Source organism: Capricornis sumatraensis, chromosome 16 (genome assembly GCF_032405125.1).
Source record: "Capricornis sumatraensis isolate serow.1 chromosome 16, serow.2, whole genome shotgun sequence".
Taxonomy (NCBI): domain Eukaryota; kingdom Metazoa; phylum Chordata; class Mammalia; order Artiodactyla; family Bovidae; genus Capricornis; species Capricornis sumatraensis.
This window is the reverse complement of record NC_091084.1, coordinates 56,102,787-56,125,000: the sequence shown is the minus strand read 5'-3', so window position 1 is coordinate 56,125,000 and position 22,214 is coordinate 56,102,787. Positions and strand designations below refer to the sequence as shown.

At 37.2% G+C, this 22,214-nt stretch overlaps 1 protein-coding gene across 2 annotated transcripts in view; it reads right to left on the bottom strand.

Annotated features, from left to right (window-relative positions):
* UVRAG (UV radiation resistance associated) overlaps window positions 1-22,214 on the bottom strand; it is a 324,313-nt gene that overhangs the window by 122,205 nt on the left and 179,894 nt on the right. For both annotated transcript variants that reach the window (XM_068988472.1, XM_068988473.1), the window contains exons 9-12: window positions 17,575-17,659; window positions 15,731-15,818; window positions 14,794-14,854; window positions 5,139-5,304 (exon numbers count right to left, since the gene is read on the bottom strand). In XM_068988472.1, coding sequence (XP_068844573.1) covers window positions 5,139-5,304; window positions 14,794-14,854; window positions 15,731-15,818; window positions 17,575-17,659 — 400 coding nt within the window. The remainder of the gene's footprint in view (window positions 1-5,138; window positions 5,305-14,793; window positions 14,855-15,730; window positions 15,819-17,574; window positions 17,660-22,214) is intronic.

The window sequence follows — 22,214 nt, the reverse complement described above, 5'->3', positions numbered from 1 at the left end:
CACACTCTTTCAGTGATCCAGGCTAATAACTGAAAGGTTGATTCAATCAACAACCATAATTAATAAATGCACTTGTATTTAGAGATATATTTACACATCGATGCTGTTCCAAAAAGGATCTGAGGTGCTTTACTGCCCCAGAGGAAAATATTTGACAGTTCATAAAATATAAGACAACATCAAGTGTGAACTAAATTATTAACTTATGTATCAATAAGAAAAGATAAAAATATCATTTTTTATTTTTTTATATGATAAAACACCATATCTATCATGTCATTAATTGGAAGATGTATCTCATTTTTAGCAATATTAGTAAGATGTCAAAAGTACTTACATTAGAATCAATAAAATACATTTTTTGTTTCAGTAAAATGGGGAAGACAGAGGTAGAATATAAAATTCATTCACTAAAAAGCAATTCCTGTGGTTCTCCTGGCTGCCAAAGGGGAAAAAAAAAGAGCAATGTAATCACCTAAATCTAACTGGCCTTCCCAGACTGCTTAGGAAAATCACTCAGTCAGTAAACAAATCATCACTACTACTCACACTGGAGCATACACTACAAGGAGTGCCCACATGCTGAGCTGCTCCTTCACAAATTAAAGTGCACAGCTGACCTGGACAAAGAGTATTTATCATTCTGAGGAGTTACCCTCCTTCAAACTCCCAAAGTAATTTCCTACAAAACTATTATTTTAAGGTAGATCATCAAGAGCAAATTTGATAAAAATCTGGAGAGATACATAATTTTATTAATATGGAGCCAAGAGATAGTTGGGAGGGGTGGGCATTCTCCACGAAACTACAAGGTTATCTTTGTGAAAGATATATCTGGTTATGGTATTCTCTCTTAAAATCACCTAGGGGATCCCTTCATCCCTTATAAGTAGTATTTTTATCATTACAAGAACAAATGGAATGATATCAGCAAAAATGGTAAAGTAGATCAAAGGACTTGTCCCCCTAGAGAAACACTGAAAAAAAGAAAATCAAGCAAACTGGCTGAACAATCAATCAAGAAAAAGGAAACTCAAAATTAGAAGGAACACTTTGCAGTATTTTTACTTATCCTGTCCCTCACCTCCTCTGGAGCTCAGCAGTGGTCCTACAGACAGCAGACTGCCAGGGTGAGGCCCTGACTCCTGGTTCTTAAGGGAGCAGAGCAGATCTTATTTTTTTTTACCAGCACAGTAAAAAATTTGTGTTGGTTTGTCCTAACTTGTCTGGGGGCAACCTGAAGGATGAATGCAAGGCACTTGCCTTTGTTTTGCCTAGTCAGAACTCACTCAGAGAGTAAAAACAGGACAATGTTCAAGGAGTAAGGCAAACAAACAAACCTAACTACTTCCTTAGGCAAAAGATTAAGGCTGAGACACACAACAGACTGTCCAGTCTGGGAGGAACAGCTGGGGAGAACTTCTTTCAGAAATTAGTGTATTCAAAAGTACACTGTGGAATCAGAAGTTATGGTGGGAATGTAAGTGGGTGCAGCCACTGGGCAAAACAGTAAGGAGATTCTTCAGAAAACTAAAACAGAATTGCCATATGATTCAGCAATCCCACTCCTGAACGTATATCCAGAGAAAAACATGGCTTGAAAAGATACATGCACTGCAATGTTCATCACACCATCGCTTACCATAGCCAAGATAGAGACGCAACCTAAATATTCACTGACAGATGAATGGATAAAGAAAATACAGTACATATAACAATGGACTATTCCTCAGCCATAAAAAAGAATAAAATAATGCCATCTGTAGCCACATGGATGGACATGAAGATTACTATACTAAGTGATGTTAGTCAGACAAAGACAAGTATCTTATGATATAGCTTATATGAAGAATCTTAAAGAATGAACTCTGGTGTTGGAGAAGACACTTGAGCGTCCCTTGGACTGCAAGGAGGTCCAACCAGTCCATCCTAAAGGAGATCGGTCCTGGGTGTTCATTGGAAGGACTGATGCTAAAGCTGAAACTCCAATACTTTGACCACCTCATGCAAAGAGTTGACTCGCTGGAAAACATCCTGATGCAGGAGGGATCGGGGGCAGGAGGAGAAGGGGATGACAGAAGATGAGATGGCTGGATGGCATCACCGACTCAATGGACATGAGTTTGAATGAATTCCGGGAGTTGGTGATGGACAGGGAGGCCTGGCATGCTGCGATTCATGGCGTTGCAAAGAGTCAGACACGGCTGAGTGACTGAACTGAACTGAACTGGAAGAATGATACAAATGAACTTATTTACAAAACAGAAACAGACTCACAGAGAGCAGACTTATGGTTACCAGGGGTGAAGGGTCAGGGGAGGGATAGATTAGGAGTTTGAGAATGACATGTATACACTGCTGTATTTAAAACAGATAACCAACAAGGACCTACTGTATTTTGTAGGTATATCTGTTCAGTATTCTGTAATAACCTAAGTGGCAAAAGAATTAGAAAAAGAATAGATACATGTATATGTTTAACTGAATCACTTTGCTGTGCACATGAAACTAACACACTATTGTTAATCAACACTCCAATGCGAAATAAAAATTAAATAGATAAAAGATTTTAAAAATACAAAGGATGTTGTATACATGCTCAGAACACAATGCATGCTCAGAAAAGACCTGAGAAGACCCTAGGCTTTCACTTCTGGCTAACTGCTAGGCTTACTATAAGAAGTGAAGGCTAAGGCCTTCTGGTTGAAATGAAAGGACACTACACAGTTCCTGAAACTGAGCAAAGAAACAAAGGTCTCCAGTGAAAAGAACTACACAGGTAAACTAAGAAGACAGCAGTACGGGCACACAATGCATCAAGATGTCATCAGTGACAACAAGAACCTGAAGGTGAGGGGACAGAGGCACAGAGCAGCAGAGTTTCTACATACTAATGAAGCTACTACTACTACTACTAAGTCGCTTCAGTCGTGTCCGACTCTGTGCGACCCCATAGACAGCAGCCCACCAGGCGCACCCGTCCCTGGGATTCTCCACGCAAGAACACTGGAGTGGGTTGCCATTTCCTTCTCCAGTACTAATGAAGCTAAGTGGCTATTATTTCAAAGTAGACTGTTATAGAAATGTTAACTGTAATCCCAGAGTCACCAATAAGAAAATCTCTTAAATACACTGGAAAAGAAACGAGATGGGAATCAAAATGGTACACTACAAAAAATCAATGAAGAAAAAAAAAGGCAGTAATGGAGGAAAATGAGGCCCCAAAAAAGGTCTAAGAAATATGGGGGGTGGGGGTTGGGGAATGGCAGAAGGAAGTCCTTTTATACCACAAATTATGTTAAACAGAAGTAAAGGAAACTCTCCAATCAAAAGGCAAAGATCTGCAGAAAGGAGTTAAAATGATCCACTATATACTGCCTATGAGATTCATTTTAGATCCAAAGACACAAATACGTTCAAAGTGAAAAGATGGGAAAGATACTCCCAAATACAGTAACCAAAAGAGAGCTGAGAAGTCATGCTAATATCAGGCAAAATAGTTTTTAGGTCAAACTTGTTTCAAGAGGCAAAAAAGTTCATTATATAATGATAAAAGGGTTAGTTCATCAAGAAACAGTATCTTAAAACATACGCACCAAATGACAGAGCCCCCAAATAAAAGAAGCAAACATTGACAGAACTGAAGGAGAAATAGTCCTACAGTAATAGTTGGAGAGTTTAACACTCCATTTTCAATAATGGACAGTATAGCTCGACAGAACATCAATAAGGACATCTAAGACTTGACAACACTATAAACGAACCAAAACTAACACATACATAGAACATTACATCTAACAATAGAAGATAGTTTCTTCTCAAATATGTGTGCAACATTCTCTTAGGACAGACCATATATTAGGCAACAAAACAAGTCTTAATAAATTTAAACATACTGAACTCATACAAACTATCTATTTCTCCATCACAGTGGAATTAAACTAGAGTTCAACAACAGAAGGAAAACTAGAAAATTCACAAATGTGAAAACTAAACCCTTTTAAAACAACCAATGGGTTAACTGAAGAAATCACATGGGGAATTAGAAAATACTTTGTGATGAATGAAAATAAAAATGCAACATGCCATAATTTATTGTGGAAGTAGAAGTTTAAAGATATAAACATTGACACTAAAAATGAAAGCTTTCCTAAAGTAACCTAACTTTACTTCTAAGTAATAGAAAATGAAACCCAAAGCTAGCAGAATGAAGGAAATAATAAAGATTACAGTGGAGATATAAGAGAATACAAAAATAATAAAATCAACAAAATAAAAAAGCGAGTTCTTTGAAAAGATCCATCAATTCTTATTCTAGATCAGTTTTTCACATCAATAAGAAAATAAAAGACTCAAACAGCTAAAATTAGAAATGAAAATAGACATCATTAAAGACCTTACAGAAATGAAAAGGATTATAAAATAATACTATGAACAACTATCACCAACAAATTACATAACCTAGATGAAATGGTATTGTTCTTGGAAACACACAAATTATCTAAACTGAGTCAAGAATATATAAAAAATATGAACAGACCTATAATTGAAACACTAATCAAAAACCTCCCAACAAAGAAAAGTGCAAAATCACATGGCTCCACTGGTAAATTCTAACAAACATTTAAAACAAGAATTAACAGCAAACCTCAAACTCTTCCAGGAAAGAAGAAGAGAGGGAATACTTCAGAATGCTTTCTGTAAGGCCACTGCTGCATGCATGTCACTCAGCTGTGTCCAACTCTTTGCAACCTGTGGACTGTAGTCCCCCGGGCTCCTCTGTCTGTGGGATTTTACAGGCAAGAATACTGGAATGGGTTGCCATTTCCACCTTTAGGGGCTCTTCCTGACCCAAGGATTGAACTTGCATCTCCAGCATCTCCTGCATTGGCAGGTGGATTCTTTACCACTGAGCCACCTGGGAAGCCCCGATACTTGCCTCACAAAAGCAAATTAAACTTGAATGGGTCAATTTTGCTATCACTAGCAATTCTGTCTACATTTTATTTAAAAGAAATGGAGCACTACACAAAGGATATACAAAAATTACCACAATCTAGGTCACCTTTTATATTTTTAATACACTTGATGCTTCATACTGGCCCGATGTTAAAAGTATATTGTAAAAGGATACTTACTCTCTCTCCTTTTCAGTCAGCTTGTCATTAATATTATCTTTGATTGTTGATCTAGATCCCTTATGAATTACAGGATATCTGAGGGGCACTTGTAGGAAAAAGGAGATCATGGATACCAAATGTGCAGTATAACCAAGGGCAACAGCAATGCTCCCATCATCTTTTGCTGTTAATTCAAAAACAGAGAAACAGAAAACAGCTATTTACTTCATAAATGTAGCCACAAGATCATAACGAATCAATTTCAAGAGAGATTTTATAAGAGATAATTGAAAAAATATTATTCACCTATCTAAATTATATGATTTTACACACATCTAAATATATTAATAAGATTTGAAATTTCATCTACTATATTTAAAACTATTTCCCAATAATTAATGTGGTGAGATTAACATTTGATATATAATCTCAAGAGTTCTTAGTACAGTCAAGTCTTCAATACTTTCTTTCCCAGCATTTTTAATGCCAAAAATAATACCTGAGTCTATTATACAATGTGAAAATTAGTTTCAGAGATTTAAACATTGCATACTATATAAACATCATACATTTTATTCATTAACAACTTTACCAAGCAAAATAGCTGTACTGTTATACTACTGTACAACATTATTAATTCCAAGGTGAAGTGAAATAGCATAGCACATCCTTATAGGGTACATTCTCAATATTCATAAAGAGAGCATTGTTTAAATAAGTCAGTGATGTTTGAGATAGGATAGAGAAAAAAAGTGTTTTAAATAGTAAAAGGTAAAAAAACCACATTGTTCATATATTAATACGTCCTATTGATATAATTTCGGTGGAAGGAAGTATTGGAAAAAGAATACATGTATCCTACAGTACATATCTTGTAAGAAATCACAGATTTTTAACTCAACATTTAGATTTCTGCTACTGCCTATGAAGTAATAATCAAGTATTCAGAACTGAGAATAATACAATAAGAAGTTTTAAGCTTGCCCCAAGGGAGAAAAAAAAGTAACTGCTTGGTATATGATATTCTTAAAATACTTTAAAAAGTTCTCTCTTTGTCTCTCTCTCTCTGTCTCTCTCACACACAGACACAGACACACACACACACAGATTTAACACATACCTGGAATACTTCTGGCTACAGAAAGGCTAAAATGATAGAGATGACCTTGGCTTGAGTATTTCCTGATTTCTAAGAGTAACTTTAACTTCAATTGTTAGTAATATTTCCCACATTCTTCTTTTATATTTAAACCTGGTCATCTAAGCACTATCTTCTTACTGTACAGGAAAGCCACTATTGCCATATACCACTCAGTACATTCTCCACACTTGACTCCCAAAACAGATGCTTTGATCATACTGTAAAAATAGGTAACTTTTATTATACACTTTTTTTTTCCTGCCAGGAATTGACCATGGTGCTCTATTTCTGGCAGTCACTCATTCATCAAAAATTAATACACTGGGCATGTTTTATATGCTATTTCTTTCAATTTACAGATGAAAAAATAAGGTTCAAGAAGTTAAGGAACCTGTTCAAACTAATACAGCGAGTATAGCAGTTGACCTGACACCAAGGCCTTTGTCTTTAAGCACTCTACCATACTGTTGCAGAATGTTACTGTGGAATACATAACAATTTAAACTTGGGAGTCTAGAAGCATATGACACATGTTTATTATTTTAGTTTCTTCACTCTTTTCTAATAAGAGCAAAAAACACATAAAAAGTCTGTGAATCTTTGGTGACATGTTCTCTCAAATCAAACTGATGAAAAAAAAATCAAACAGCATTCCTTTCAACTGACTATTGGGCCTGGCTTAACTGACAAGAAGTAACTATTTTTAGAGACCATGTGCTCCTGGTTCAGTCCCACTCAAGCACCTTTAGTACTACAATACTTTACTTCTGTTGAAATCTGCACATCAGATTACCTCAGAGACTAAAATTACACTGTAAATTCATCACAATATAGTTTAATCATCATATAATATCAGAGCTGGGAGAAGCCTTAGAAATCACTGAATATGATGCTACTAATTGAGAAATGAGAAAAATAAGATTCAAGTGGTATAAGTGAGTTAGTCAAAGCTGTGTAAGTAAAAACTAGGAATGCGGGAGTAAGAGATTGTATCTACAACCCAGCCCCTTCAAGTATCTATCCGTGGAATCACAGCTGGGACAATGAGTCCATTGAAAGAGGTTGCTGAATCCCACCTCCTGTTTTCTTTAAGAATAGGGCTTATTAAGTTTTAAATATTCCTATTAGTACAAGCACTTGGTCTTTAAGAATCCTCTTTTGAAGGGAGAGGAAAAGAGGAAGAAAAAGAAAACTTTCAGTAATGAGGAACAAACTACATTAAGTTTGGACTTTGCTTCGTGTGCTTTGGGATTTCCAGGAGGTGCAGTGGTAAAGAATCTGTCTGGCAAGCAGAAGAGGCAGGTTCGAATCCTGTGTCAGGATCGATTCCCTAGAATGGAAAATTGCAACCTGCTTCAGTATTCTTGCCTGGAAAATTCCATAGAAAGAGGAGCCTGGTAGGTGAGAGTCCATAGGGTTGCAGAGTCGAACACGAATGAGTGACTTAGCACCCACATGCATATGTGCTTTATACTAAGTTTTTATTTTTCTATGTGACCTACAGGAAAGGATTTGAAACCTTCCAAAAATCAGAGGGCCTCTTAGCCTGCCAAACAGGTCAAATGCAAACTATGTTTAAAAAACCTATCCAACATTAAACACTCAAGCATCTCCATTTTTCTGTATTACTAAAAGGGTAATACTAAAGCATTACATTTGTCTGTTTCAAGGACACATCTACATAAGTAGTAAAAGAACAAAAATTGGTCTTCTAACATTACCTCCTTTCAATAAAATAATTTTGTTTAAATTAAACATAAAAGGGCATCTCTAACAGAATCCTGTATACATACAGGAAAAACCAAAAAGAAATAGCAAAAACTGAAAACTGGGTAATACTGGAAATCAGCTTTGATTCTGGTTATTCACACTCACCATTATTTCTACCACAAGACTCCCCCAACTCACCCATTAAAAACCCTAGGGTTGCTTCCCATTCCAGGCCATAGTGCTCAGTCACAGCCTCACAGTTAAACACCATGGTGTTGGATTTCCAATATTGAAGCTTTATATTAAAAAGCATTTTAAAAGGACCATGGGTGAGGCATTACAGGGCCCACGGGTACTCCAATACCCTTGAAAGGAAAACCACCTCCTGGTAGGGAAGTCACTTTCATCACCCCAAGACCACTGAACCTCCAGTGGGAAAATGTGAGCTCATGTGGTTAATTATGGCTATTGCTGGCCACGAAACCTCAGATGTCACATTCTGTTGCCAATCACTTTAGCTAAAAAAACTGAAAGGTTTAAGGTTTCCAGCATTCCAAGATCTAAAAGACTTTTTACCTGCCAAAGCCAAAACCTGGCTCTCTGGGGTGTGCTTTTCCGGGAACCATTAATGACGTCCCTAACACCTGATGCAGAGCAGAGGCTTGTGTTCCTTACGCTGCTCTGTGGGTTAAAGAGGTCACAGATGACAGGCTTGTTGGTGAAAAGAAGCTAAAGGGGTAATGGGAGGGTTCAGGGAAGAACAGGAATAAGCTGTTAAGACTCAGGTAAAGGAAAAAGCCCTGATTAAAATAATGTTTTAACGGGCTTACAAATAAAACAAAATTCTGCAGTTTCCTCACAATAAATATTTCCTATTTGTTTTTAAAATGTAGGTAGCTACATTTACTGGGGGTGTAGTAATTTTTGTGATAATAAATCTTTTATATAATTTGTCTTTTTTTTTTTCAAGCTGAAAAGACGTAGACATGCATTTATTTTGGTTAATTAAGATAATAATGTGGGTCTGATTCACATTACATTACAGATCTTCCTCAGTTTACAATGGGTTTACATCCCGATAAATTCATTGCAAGTTGAAAATCTTGTAGGCTGAAAATGTTAAATGTTTTAAAATGGATTTAAAATATCTAACCTAGTCTTGCCTAGTCTATTTTAAGCATGCTCAAAACAATTACATTAGCCTCTTTTATGTAATCTTTATGATAATAGATTCCACAAACTCACAATGGCCATGACAACATTATAAATTAAAATGTCTCTTTGACTTACATGTTGGACAAACTATTAATATTCAAATGCATCCAAGTACAATAAGTGATCTAAAAGCTCTTACCATCCTGCCTTCCCAATCACTGAGGCAGCTGATTTGGTAAGGAACCAAGCACCCACTGATCCAGACAGGACAAAATATTTAAGACTCTAATCATTGCCACAGCATCTATGGAATCATTCCACGTTCTCAATGAGACAGTGTTTGACATATGGACTCTCCTTTCCAAGAAATCATGCCTGCATAAAGGGATACAGACACAGAAGGAAATCTGGGTCTCATTACCACAAAAGGCTCTGTGTTATAGATTACTTAAAAACACACACAAACAGTTTTTTTCTTTTGGATGAGAAATGTCCCAGTCAATGGAACTCAAGTGAATACCCTTCACGGGACAACTTTCCCCACTTGTGTCCAGGTCTCTCTGCTATATTCTAACAGAAACTTACCCAGTTAGAAAGAAGAACACAACAGATGCTGGGCCACTATGCAGGAGTTTCCCAAACAGTATGAAGCCATGCAATGCAAAGCCTATCCCAGCAAACTTTCATGAATATAACAGAATACCAGCTTAGATTTCCAGCACTAGAGTCTTACTAAGCATGCAGCTGCTACACAACATTAAAAACTTGCTAGATGTCTGGAAGAGGTTATTATTCAAAACAAGGAGGAAAACTGCGTCATGACAGGAGTAATACGGGCCTTAAAATCAGGCCAACCAGGGAGGACTTTAGTTCTGCCACTGGCTAGTATGACTCTTCGGAAAAATTAACTAATCTCACTGAGCCTCAATTTTCTTGTCTTCAGAAAAAAACAACAAAAAAAGAGCTGAGTATAATTCTTTCCCTCACAGAAGGAACTGATTCTCACAGAGGCGGGAATTAGGTAAACAAGACAGCATCATGTATGATGTCCCATGTTACATATTTCTACTCACTGAATCTAAAATTTCCATCCTTCTTTCAACAAGGCAATATTATTTCATCTTTAAAAATACCTCAGGTTATCATCTTCTCTGTAAGACTTCCTGATAGATCTGATTATTCCCACTTCTTTAAGTCCCACATAGCTGGTATAAACTTCTAAGTGCCTGACACAGAGTACAAATTCAAGAGGTATTTATTGATTGGCTTGATTACAAGTTAACCTCAAGTGGCCTGAAGCTTCACTGAGGTAGGATCAATGCCTTGGTCACCTCTGCATACCCCCAGCACCTGGCACCATAAATGACACACACAAGGCACTCAGTAAATTCAAAAGTACATGGAAGTACCTTGCAGAATGCGAACATAGATTTTAAAGTCCAATACTACCATATGTGCTTCTTAAAACCAATTCCTACAAGTTATGGTAAGTAAATAGGGCCTTAGAGTAAAATTAAACATTTACTTCATTTTTTTAGCAGTAAAGACTGCACTAAAAGATAAACTAATTTTTTTAGGGGAAGAAGGAATGTATTCAGCTTGGATGAATAGACAGGGAACAAAAGCTGGAAAAAATTAGGAAACAAATCAACTCCAGAAAACAAAAACAGAATCAAGGAACATCCCAGAATGAATTGAGGTGATACTCTAAAACCAGTAGTATCCCTGCTTCTCTTGTTGCCACCTCTCAAATCATTCTATATGTAGCAGCCAGAGTGACTTTTAAAAAACAGCAATTCATATCATCCCCCTTCTTGAAGCTCTTCAGGGTTTCCCACTCCACTGAGAATAAAATAGAAACTCCTTTCAGTGGCCTCAAGACCCTGGGTGACTCTCCTACATCTACTAATGGAATTCTTCTCTTTTCTCACCCTGCCCCAGCCACACAGGTTTGCTCTGGTCTGTCCTTCCTTCCTCTCTCTGGCAACTAATTCCAATTACATTTATTGAATGCCTTCTATAGGAAAAGCTCTTTCAAATGCTATCTCATTCAATCGTTACAATGAACTGAAGATGTAAATATTACCTCATTTTACAGGTGAAGAAATTCAGTTCAGTTCAGTGCAGTCGCTCAGTCGTGTCCAACTCTTTGCAACCCCATGAACTGCAGCACGCCATGCCTCCCTGCCCATCACCAACTCCCGGAGCCTACCCAAACTCATGTCTATTGAATTGGTGATGCCATCCAACCATCTCATCCTGTCATCCCCTTCTCCTCCTGCCTTCAATCTTTCCCAGCATCAGGGTCTTTTCCAATCAGTCAGCTCTTCGCATTAGGTGGCCAAAGTATTGGAGTTTCCGCTTCAACATCAGTCCTTCCAATGAACACCCAGGACTGATCTCCTTTAGGATGGACTGGTTGGATCTCCTTGCAGTCCAAGGGACTCTCAAGAGTCTTCTCCAACACCACAGTTCAAAAGCATCAATTCTTTCATGCTCAGCTTTCTTTATAGACCAACTCTCACATCCATACATGACTTAAGCTCTGAGAAATTACATGATTTTCCCAGAATACACCTATCTTCTCCCAAGCCCTTACCCTGAATTTTTTCAGATATATCAAGCCAATTCCTCAGAATCCTCAATCATGATGCCCCCCTCTTCTAGGAATTCTTCTCCCCCAGCTGTAGTGGGTGAAGTGGAAGTCAATCAGTCGTGTATAACTCTTTGCAACCCCATGGACTATAGTCCATGGAATTCTCCGGGCCAGAATACTGGAGTGGGTAGCCATTCCCTTCTCCAGGGGATCTTCCCAACCCAGGGATCGAACCCAGGTCAACAGCATGGCAGGCGGATTCTTTACCAGCTGAGCCACCAGGGAAGGCTGGTTCCTTTCAGCCTTCATATTTTCTGTTAAACATTTCTCCTCAGAGAGATCTTCTCTGATTGCTTTATCTACAGTGAAAGTGAAAAGTGAAGTCGCTCAGTCGTGTCCGACTCTTTGTGACCCCGTGGACTGTAGCCCACCAGGCTCCTCCGTCCATGGGATTCTCCAGGCAAGAGTACTGGAGTGGGTTGCCATTTCCTTCTCCAGGGGATCTTCCCGACCCAGGGATCTAACCCAGGTCTCCTGCATTGCAGGCAGACGCTTTAACCTCTGAGCCACCAGGGAAGCCCTACGGTAGGTTTCCCTATTCTCTAAGATAGCATACTCTTTTATTAAATACTTCTTCTCTTATTTATGGCCTTTATTTTTTATCTCCTTTAAGAGGTTGTATGCTCTATGAAAGAAGAGAATATATTTGCTTTCTCCATCGTCATATCCTCAAAGTGGCACATGCCTGGCATTAGGTGCTCAGTTGATATTTTTTTCAATGAAAGAATATTCTGTATTCCTACAACCTGGCCCAGGGCTCAAGGTACTTATTAGGTTTATTAGATAAATGAAAGAAAGAAAGAATAGGGAAGAAGATGTGTCATGAACTTCAAGACACCATGACCTAAAATGAACACCAAAGCATGTGTTATGACTTACAGAGATGAGTGGGAACACTGTACAATGGAAAACAGACAAATCCCAGCAAGATCTTTACCTAGTTTTGTGGTCTTGAGCAAGTCACTAAGTAGCTCATTCACACATTATAAAATGAGATTATACCACCTTTCTTATTGGGTTATTTTGTTTTCCAAAGGATTAAAGATAAGGCAAAATGTCTTGTTCTTAAATAAAGTCTTAACAATCATGTGAAGTACGTAGTATGTGAACTAACGTGTTCATACTATCAATTAGAAGATCAACTCAAAGCTTAGATGACTTGGTCCAAAATTCATGGTTTCTTAAAGGGAACCAGGATTCAAATACAGGTCTTCCCATTCCTGTTTTAATCACATAAAAAAATTTTTTTTAATTGCAGTATAGTTGAATGGTAGCGTAGTTGGTAAAGAGTCTGCTGCAGTGCAGGAGACTCAGGCTAGATACCTGGGTCAGAAAGATCCCCTGGAGAAGGAAATGGCGAACTACTCCAGTATTCCTGCCTGAAAAATCCCATGCACAGAGGAACCTGGTGGGCTACAGCCCACAGGGTTGCAAAAGTCAGACACAATTTAGCAACTTAACTACCACAAGAGTTGAATTTACAACACTGTATTAATTTCTGCTGTACAGCAAAGTCACTCAGTTATATACATATAACTATACACACACACACACACACACACATTCTTTTTTGTATTCTTTTCCATTATGGTTTATCAAGGATATTGAACATGGTTCTCTTTCCTATACAGTGGGACCTTGTTGTCAGTTTGCATCTACTAATCCCAAACTCCCGCTCCTACCTTCTACCATCCCTTTCCCTCTTGGCAACCACTAGCCTATTCTGTGGAGAACGCAATGGCACCCCACTCCAGTACTCTTGCCTGGAAAATCCCATGGATGGAGGAGCCTGGTAGGCTGTAGTCCCTGGGGTTGCTAAGAGCCGGACACGACTGAGCGACTTCCCTTTCACTTTTCACTTTCATGCATTGGAGAAGGAAATGGCAACCCACTCTAGTGTTCTTGCCTGGAGAATCCCAGGGACGGGGTAGCCTGGTGGGCTGCCGTCTATGGGGTCACACAGAGTCGGACATGACTGAAGCAACTTAGCAGCAGCAGTAGCCTATTCTCTATGTTCCTGATTCTAGTTTTTCTTAGCTAGGTTCATTTATAACACTTTTTACATTATGTCCCAACTACTTGTAAAGGACAAAGAAAGTAATACACTAAAGCAGTCTTAAATGTTAAAGGATCACAAATAACAGATTCTTTATAGGGAAATGGAAGGAAGTCCCAATATGAACAACTAATGCTCTATTCTGGAGTAACTTATTCCCAAATAGATTAATGTGCTGCTGCTGCTAAGTCGCTTCAGTCGTGTCCAGCTCTGTGCGACCCCATGGATGGCAGCCCACCAGGCTCCCCCGTAGCTTTGGGTATAATCTATTGAACTTCTTAGTAGTCAAAGCATTGTTTACATTAGGAGAAAAGAACCCGCTTTGCTAACAATAAAAGTCATCTTTCTACCCAAATGTCAAATTAAGTTCTTTTCTCTGGCATACTGGTAAAGAGATTACGAAAAATATTTTAAAATATAGCTATTACTGTGAATGCTATTTGTAACATCTTTAATGTAAATTTCTTTTAATTAAAGAGGACAGAAATGACAGTATAACAAGTTTAACCTATGGGAGTGGGAATGTCACAAAATTTAATTTTCAAATACATTTTAGGTAAGCAGAAATATAACTTTATAAACAGAGCAGACTAAGGTTTACGCTTTGCTCCCAACACAATTTTTTCATGAAAAATCAAACTAAAAGGACAGGAATATTATTAGTATTCTTGAGAAGCCTACTGTCTGATTTTCTTAAACCCCATTCAAAAACTATTTTAACTTTCAAATAGAAAGCTCAACAATTTTCCCCCCATAATTAGACCAAATATCCTCTTAAGTCTTCCATCAGGGATCAGTTTGAGTTATCTATTTACTTACAATTGGGAAGGGACAGAAGGTTCCAAAACTTTTCTGGAAGAAGGGACAGGCAACCAACATTTCAAGATATCTCTTTTTCCTTGCAGCACACCCATATTTTATACCAAATCTTTAGAAGTAAAAAGAAATAAAATACCTTGGAAGTCCTCAGAATTGGGCAACTTGACACTACATACAAAGTAATCTTTATGGTCATTCTGTGAATATAACCAAAGAATGAAATTAATTTTATGTATAAACAAAGAAGCTCTAAATATAAAAAATTTAGGGGTAAATTCAAAGACAATACTGTCATAGATATAAAATATTACCCTAATTGTTGAAGCTGAATACATGATGATTTATTATACTATTATCTGTATCTTGATATACACTCTAAATTTTCTATATAATACATTTAAAAACATATCTAACAAAAAGTCATGTAAAATTTTAACCATAAAGCTAACTATTCTTTGACCAATTCAAAGCTATAAATGAGAATTTTTAAGTAGAATTAACAACAGTCTGTGAGTAATCTATCCTATTAGCTTTCCTCTCAGAAAATTAGTCTTTTAAGTCACTTTTCATTAGAAAGAAAACAAAACCACCAAATTTAGCAGATTTAATTCTCTAAAAAAGAATCCTAATAATTTACATTTGTACTTACCCTAAGAAACCAAATTCAGAAACTTAACATCTTGACAGCTACCACAGGAATATCTTAAGTAATACTAATAAATATAAATTAATTAATATATTTGAAGCAATGTGTATGTATCTGCATGCATGTCTCAGATAAGGTAGAAGCTGATAATGTGGTTGAGAGAAAAAGTCCTAAAGAAACCAGAAATAATTTGGCATTCTTTCAGGTGAAGATGAGTTCACTCCACCACTAAATTGACAGAAAAAAATAAACTAGTGAAACCTAATGCCAACTAATTCTAAATCTACTTTTTAAATAAATATCAGCTTCTGAATGAATAATAACAGCATATGATTAAGACTAGAGCAATGATGTTTTCTTTGAGAGGAAATTTCAAATAGAACTCTCTTAAAAAAAATTTTTTTTCCCCAGAAAATCTGAAACTTACCAAATCAATAGGGTAAATGTAGGAAAGCTCAGATAGTAACTGCCTGCAACGAATTGTCAGCTGAGCATTAGTCTTCAGACAGAGTTCTCTAATGAGGAAAGAAAAAAGCACATTTGTTAAAAACGCAAAAAACAAACACGTTTGCTTGCTTTGTAATGGTTATTTCCAACTAACTGACACAGAGAAAAATTAAATGATCTGTACTTGGCCACAGAAATTCAGAAGCAGAAGCAAGAATAATAGCTAACATGAGTCCTGACCTATCTCTATATACCATCAATCACCCTAACTATATAAGGAGGCCTATTGTATGTATCCAGCACCATGAAAAGAGAGGTAAAACATACAAATAATCATTGACTGGACACCTACTGCTATATGCCAGGAACTTTACAAATGGCTTTAATTATCATATCAATGACAACTTACTTGGTTGATATTACTATACCTATTTTATGAACAAGAAAACAAGATCTAGAGAGGATCGGTAAACTGACCAAAATCTCATTTAAACTGAGACCATTTTGCAGGAAATACCCATATGGTATTTCCTCAAAACAGCATTCTACTTTCATTTACAACTACAAATGTTATAACTACCTCAAAAAATAACCTGCTGTCATATTACAAAAATAAAAGAATAAAAAGGCCAAAGCCAAAAGGTGTGGCATGAGATGATGCCGCTTTTCCCTTATGCTATTTAAGAAACATGACTAACAGTAAATTATCCATAGAGCATATTACCTGCTCAACTGTGTCAACAATTAAAAAGGAGGTAATTTAGGAAACGCACTAGGTTAGAGTGGAACACAAAGCAGTACAATGCAAAGAGAGCTGAAACTTAAAGGCATCTAGTTCTGCTTTCCTAGTGAATCAGACAAAAAGTAACCTCCACAGCTTTGCCTTCCTATCTGCAAATTGAGAGGATTAGATTAGATGATCTCCAAGGTTCTTTCCAGGTTTCTTAATTGCTAAAGTTTCTTAAACAAAAATGCACAATGGGATGACTTTCCAGTAAAAGTGAGTGAAGGTGACAAGAAGATCAGAGGTGGCAACAAGTTAAGCATGAGCTGCAAAAAATAAAGGGAAAAACGATTAGCATTTGTTAAACGAATGTCATGGAGCAACCGACATTAGCTACAGTTCTATCTCCAGTGCATGTGCAATTGGTAGTGTCTGACTGCTTGTGACCCCATGGACTGTAGCCCGCCAGGCTCCTCTGTCCATGGAATTCTCCAGGCAAGAATACTGGAGTGGGTTGCCATTTCCTCCTCCAGGGGACTTTTCTGACCCAGGGATCGAACCTGCACCTCGTGCATTGCAGGCAGATTCTTTACCCCTGAGCCATTGGGGACCATTTTATATTGGACAGTGAAGGAAAATAATCACAACTTGTTCTTAAGAAGAGAAAAAATAATGGTAAAATAGTATTTTAGGAGAAGTCTGCTAGCAACATGGAGAATGAACTGGACAGCTGGAGAGACTTATGTTAGAGAATCTGAGAACTGCTGAGGTAAGGCAAGTGAAATGACTAAAGAAAAACTGTAAGCTGCACTAAATGTAGAGGACTGGAAGAGGAGGAGATTCAAACATGAAGTCATGGTACTGACTCCCTGCAATCTAGAAGAACAGTGCTCAGGCTTCCGATTCTGACCACGTACTAGGCGCCCTCATAACTGCCTCTAGCACAGTGCATGATGCAACAGAGGCTGAATAAATGAAACTGACACTGAGCATATTAACTGGCACTAATATTGGCAGCTTTAAAAAAACACTCCGTTTCTAAATCCTCTCCTCAAACTAAACTCAACACTCCTAACAACCATTCTCAGTGTTCCGCTTACCTTTTCGCGGTGCACTCCTTTCTCAACTCGTTTAGGGATTCCTTTTGGAGTTGAAGCTTGAGGTGCTCAGCTGAAAATGTACTTCCTAGAGAGAGATGAAAGGAGACAATTCCAGATGTAACACTGCAGACAGGACTGCCCAGTCACAACCAAACAGGCAGAGCCCAGTCCCCTGACTGTGAGAGGGAAATAAAAAGAGTAAAAGGTAAAATGAGGATAGAGGACTTTTGGGGGGATTAACCAGAACAAAATTCCGATTGCTTCCATATTTATACAGTCTCTAGCAGGAGTCAAATAGTAAGAGTTCAAGATTCCCTACCTATAAATTTCTGGGTTGCTGATCAAGAAACCCCAATGAGATGTTCAAAATTCAGACAACTTCACTAAAAAAATAAAACCTGGTTATGAACTCTGGGTGTTAAGGATGATTTACTAAAAGTTAATCAACTGTAACAAATGTACCACTCTAGTAGGGGAAGCTATGCACTGGTAGGGTTTGGGAGTATATGGGGAATCTGTACCTTCTAACCAATTTTGCTATGCACCTAAAACTGCTCTAAAAAATAAAGCTTATTTTTTCAAGTGGCTAATTTGTTTTCAACCACAAATAGTACAGACCATTGCTGAAAGTATAAAAAGTAACAGAGCAGGAAAAATTACTTGCATATCGACTACTACAATATAGTAGTTCATAAATTAAGTTTTTTAATGATGATTCATCTTATTCATATATTTAAATAGCTTTAGTTACAATCATAGTGTGCAGGAAATATATATTCTGATTTTTCCAAATTATGTCTCAAGCATTTTTACATGTTGACAGATAGTCTGAGTTACAATGTTTAATGGCCTATAAAATATAACTCAATAGAAGTGAATTAAAAGAACAGTCTATATTTTAACTGATAGTCCAATACCTCAATTCCATTACAGGACATTTAATTTCCTCTAAGTATTTGCATGGCAATGATTAATATTTGTATATATATGCCTAGTCTCTAGTGTTTATATTAACTTTGGAACCTCTATTTTCATTTATGTGAGCATAAAATCCTTTTACATTTTCTTACTCTAAAAAATGATCCTGTCTCAGGCTCTTGATAACCAGGCCTGAAAATTCCAAAGGTCCTAAAGCATAGAAAAACAGTCTTAGATCCTGACATACTAAGTTCTAGATCTTAAAAAGGAGTTTAGTTCCAAGAACTGTGATTAACAGGAAATGGTAGCTCAAACTCTTCTGTACATCTTCTCTAGGGAAGAAGCAGAAGTAGATTAACTGATCAAAATACAGTTTGGACTTGAGCACTAAAATCACCAACCTAAGTAATTTTATCAACATATGTCTAAGCACCCTGTTCTTCTCTCTCAACTCTATGTTAATGACCAGTAAGTTATTAACTCTGCTCCCCAGACAGAACTTAATCAAGAAATACTACTTATCTTCTTTAGCCCCAATATAATTCCTCCCCAGATTTCGCTCTCAACAATTTCAGAAGATACTCAAATTGACAACTTCCACCCCTCACCTCATGTAATTTTTCCAGAAAGCACATGAATTCTTCCACTACTATACAAATTTGCAATCTTATTCTTTGACCCAGATAAAAGGCTGCCTCAATTCTAGTGAAATCACAAATAAGGCCAAGACAGATGTGGATTTTGAAATGCAAATGTTATACACCCTCTTTACCTTTGAAGGTCTTTAGAACATATTACATGACCAAAAGAAAACAAAAACACTTGCAAAATAAATAAAATTAAATTAAAAAAAATACACTAGCCAGCTAACAGATGGGGTAAAATGTTAACAATGGGTAAATCTGGGTGAAGAATATAGGTGTTCTCTGTATTCTTATTCTTGCAGTTTTCAAGTCCAAAATGATTTTCAAATAAAAAGAAGAGTAGACCCAAACGCAGAAAAAGACCTTTTTCTCCTACAAGGCTTTTCCACAGGCTTTGAAAGAACTAAGGCTTTAATATATATGGAATTTAGAAAGATGGTAATGATAACCCTCTATGTGAGACAGCAAAAGAGACACAGATGTATACAACAGTCTTTTGGACTCTGTGGGAGAGGGCGAGGGTGGGATGATTTGGGAGAATGGCATTGAAACATGTATATTATCATATGTGAAACAAATCAGCAGTCCAGGTTCAATGCATGATACAAGGTGCTCGGGGCTGGTGCACTGGATAACCCAGAGGGATGGGATGGGGAGGGAGGTGGGAGGGGGGTTCAGGATTGGGAACACATGTACACCTGTGGCAAATTCATGTGAATGCATGGTAAAACCAATACAATATTGTAAAGTAATTAGCTTCCAATTAAAATAAATAAATTTATATTTTAAAAAAAGAACTACGGCTTTAAAACACAGAGGCACCATCTAAAGCACCATCTCTCCACATTTTTCTGTTAAAAGGTAATATACCTCTCACTGGTTACATGGTGTTCTCTGGAACAAAACTGAGTGAGACTGGTTTAGCTAGGCTCAGGTAGAGAAGAACCAAGTATCTCTAAATATTTGCATGGCAATGATTAGTATTTATGCATAGTCTTTTGTGTTTATATTAACCTTGGAACCTCAGAAAAGTCAACCTAAGTTCCAAAGTCACTTCATAAGAAGTAGTAACGAAGAGGCAACGACGTGCTCAATCTCTTCACATGTTCTTCAGGTTATATATTATCAGCCTGAATACTACACAATTGGTGTTGTGTTCTCCCAAGGATATTACATATCTAGAAGCAATGATATCCATCTTTCAGACCACAGATATATCTTGCTTCTCATCTGATTTTCTCAAGACTCAGCATTGACTGGTATTTTCCGCTTGAATCATTCTTTACTACAATTGTTGTAAAATAATATTCAAATTCCAGTGACCCCTCCCTATTTATCAGTTAGCATTCAACATTCAACATTCTTCTCTAAGCAAGAGGCCTTCCTTCTCCATTAGCTATCTATTATCAGTATGGAACCATGAATTCTCTTTTATTTTTCAAAGATTTACAATTCATTATTGTATTTAATTATTTTGCTGCTCAAGTGGTACCAGATTTGATCAGCCTTGCTCGAGTGCCCCTTCTGATGTCGTGTGATCATGCTATTCAAAACATTACCTTACTTATTATCATTTTAATTGCTGTAGGATCTGTGGTGATAGTCCCTCTCTCATTCCTGATACTGTTTATTCATGCTTTCTCTCTTTTCACTTGGTCAGTCTGGCTAGAGGCTTACTAATTATATTGATCTTTTCAAAGAACACATTTTAGTTTCACTGACATTCTCTACTGTCTTCAAGTTCACTGATTTCTGACCTTAATTACTTCCTTCCTTCTGTTTGATTTGGGTTTAATTTGCTCTTCTTTTCCAGTTAAGATGTAAGCTTAGGTTACTAAATGAAGGACTTTCTTTGCTACTATAAGTATCAAATGGTATAAATTTCCTCTAAGCTAGCATCCCTTTAGATGTTGATATATTTTCATTCAGACAAAAGTATTTTCCAATTTTCCTTGTTATTTCTGCTTTGACCCATGATATGTATATGTATGATGATACACAACACTCTGCATTATTTTGATCATTTGTATTTATTTATGACACCGAATCTGGCCTAACTAAATATCCCATAAGTACTTGGGGGAAAAAAAAGTATATTCTGCTTGATTAGGCCAAGTTAGTTGATTATGTTGTTAATGTCTTTTATCCTCAGTGATTCTCTACTTGGTACAGAAATTATTGAGAAATGAGTGTTATGGTTACCAACTACAACTGTGTATTTAGCTGTATCTCCTTTCAGTTTTTGCTATATATATATATATATATATATATATATATATATATATATATATAAACTCTGTTGTTATATTCATACATATTTAGAATTGCTTTATCTTTTCATGAACTAGTCTCTGCACCATAGTGTAATATCCCTCTTTATTGCAAGTAATATTCATTGTTCTGAAGTCAACCTTGCCTGTTAATAGAGTCACTTTGGCTTTCTTTTGGTTGGTATTGGCATAGTATACTTTTTTATTCTTTTACTTTAATCTATCCAGCTCAGTTACTCAGTCCTGTCCGACTCTTTGCGACCTCATGAATCGCAGCACACCAGGCCTCCCTGTCCATCACCAACTCCCGGAGTTCACTCAGACTCACGTCCGTCGAGTCAGTGATGCCATCCAGCCATCTCATCCTCTGTCGTCCCCTTCTCCTCCTGCCCCCAATCCCTCCCAGCATCAGAGTCTTTTCCAATGAGTCAACTCTTCGCATGAGGTGGCCAAAGTACTGGAGTTTCAGCTTCAGCCTCATTCCCTCCAAGGAAATCCCAGGGCTGATCTCCTTCAGAATGGACTGGTTGGATCTCCTTGCAGTCCAAGGGACTCTCAAGAGTCTTCTCCAACACCACAGTTCAAAGGCATCAATTCTTTGACGCTCAGCTTTCTTCACAGTCCAACTCTCACATCCATACATGACCATAGGAAAAACCATAGCCTTGACTAGATGGACCTTAGTCGGCAAAGTAATTTCTCTGCTTTTGAATATACTATCTAGGTTGGTCATAACTTTTCTTTCAAGGAGTAAGCGTCTTTTAATTTCATGGCTGCAGTCACCATCTGCAGTGATTTTGGAACCCCC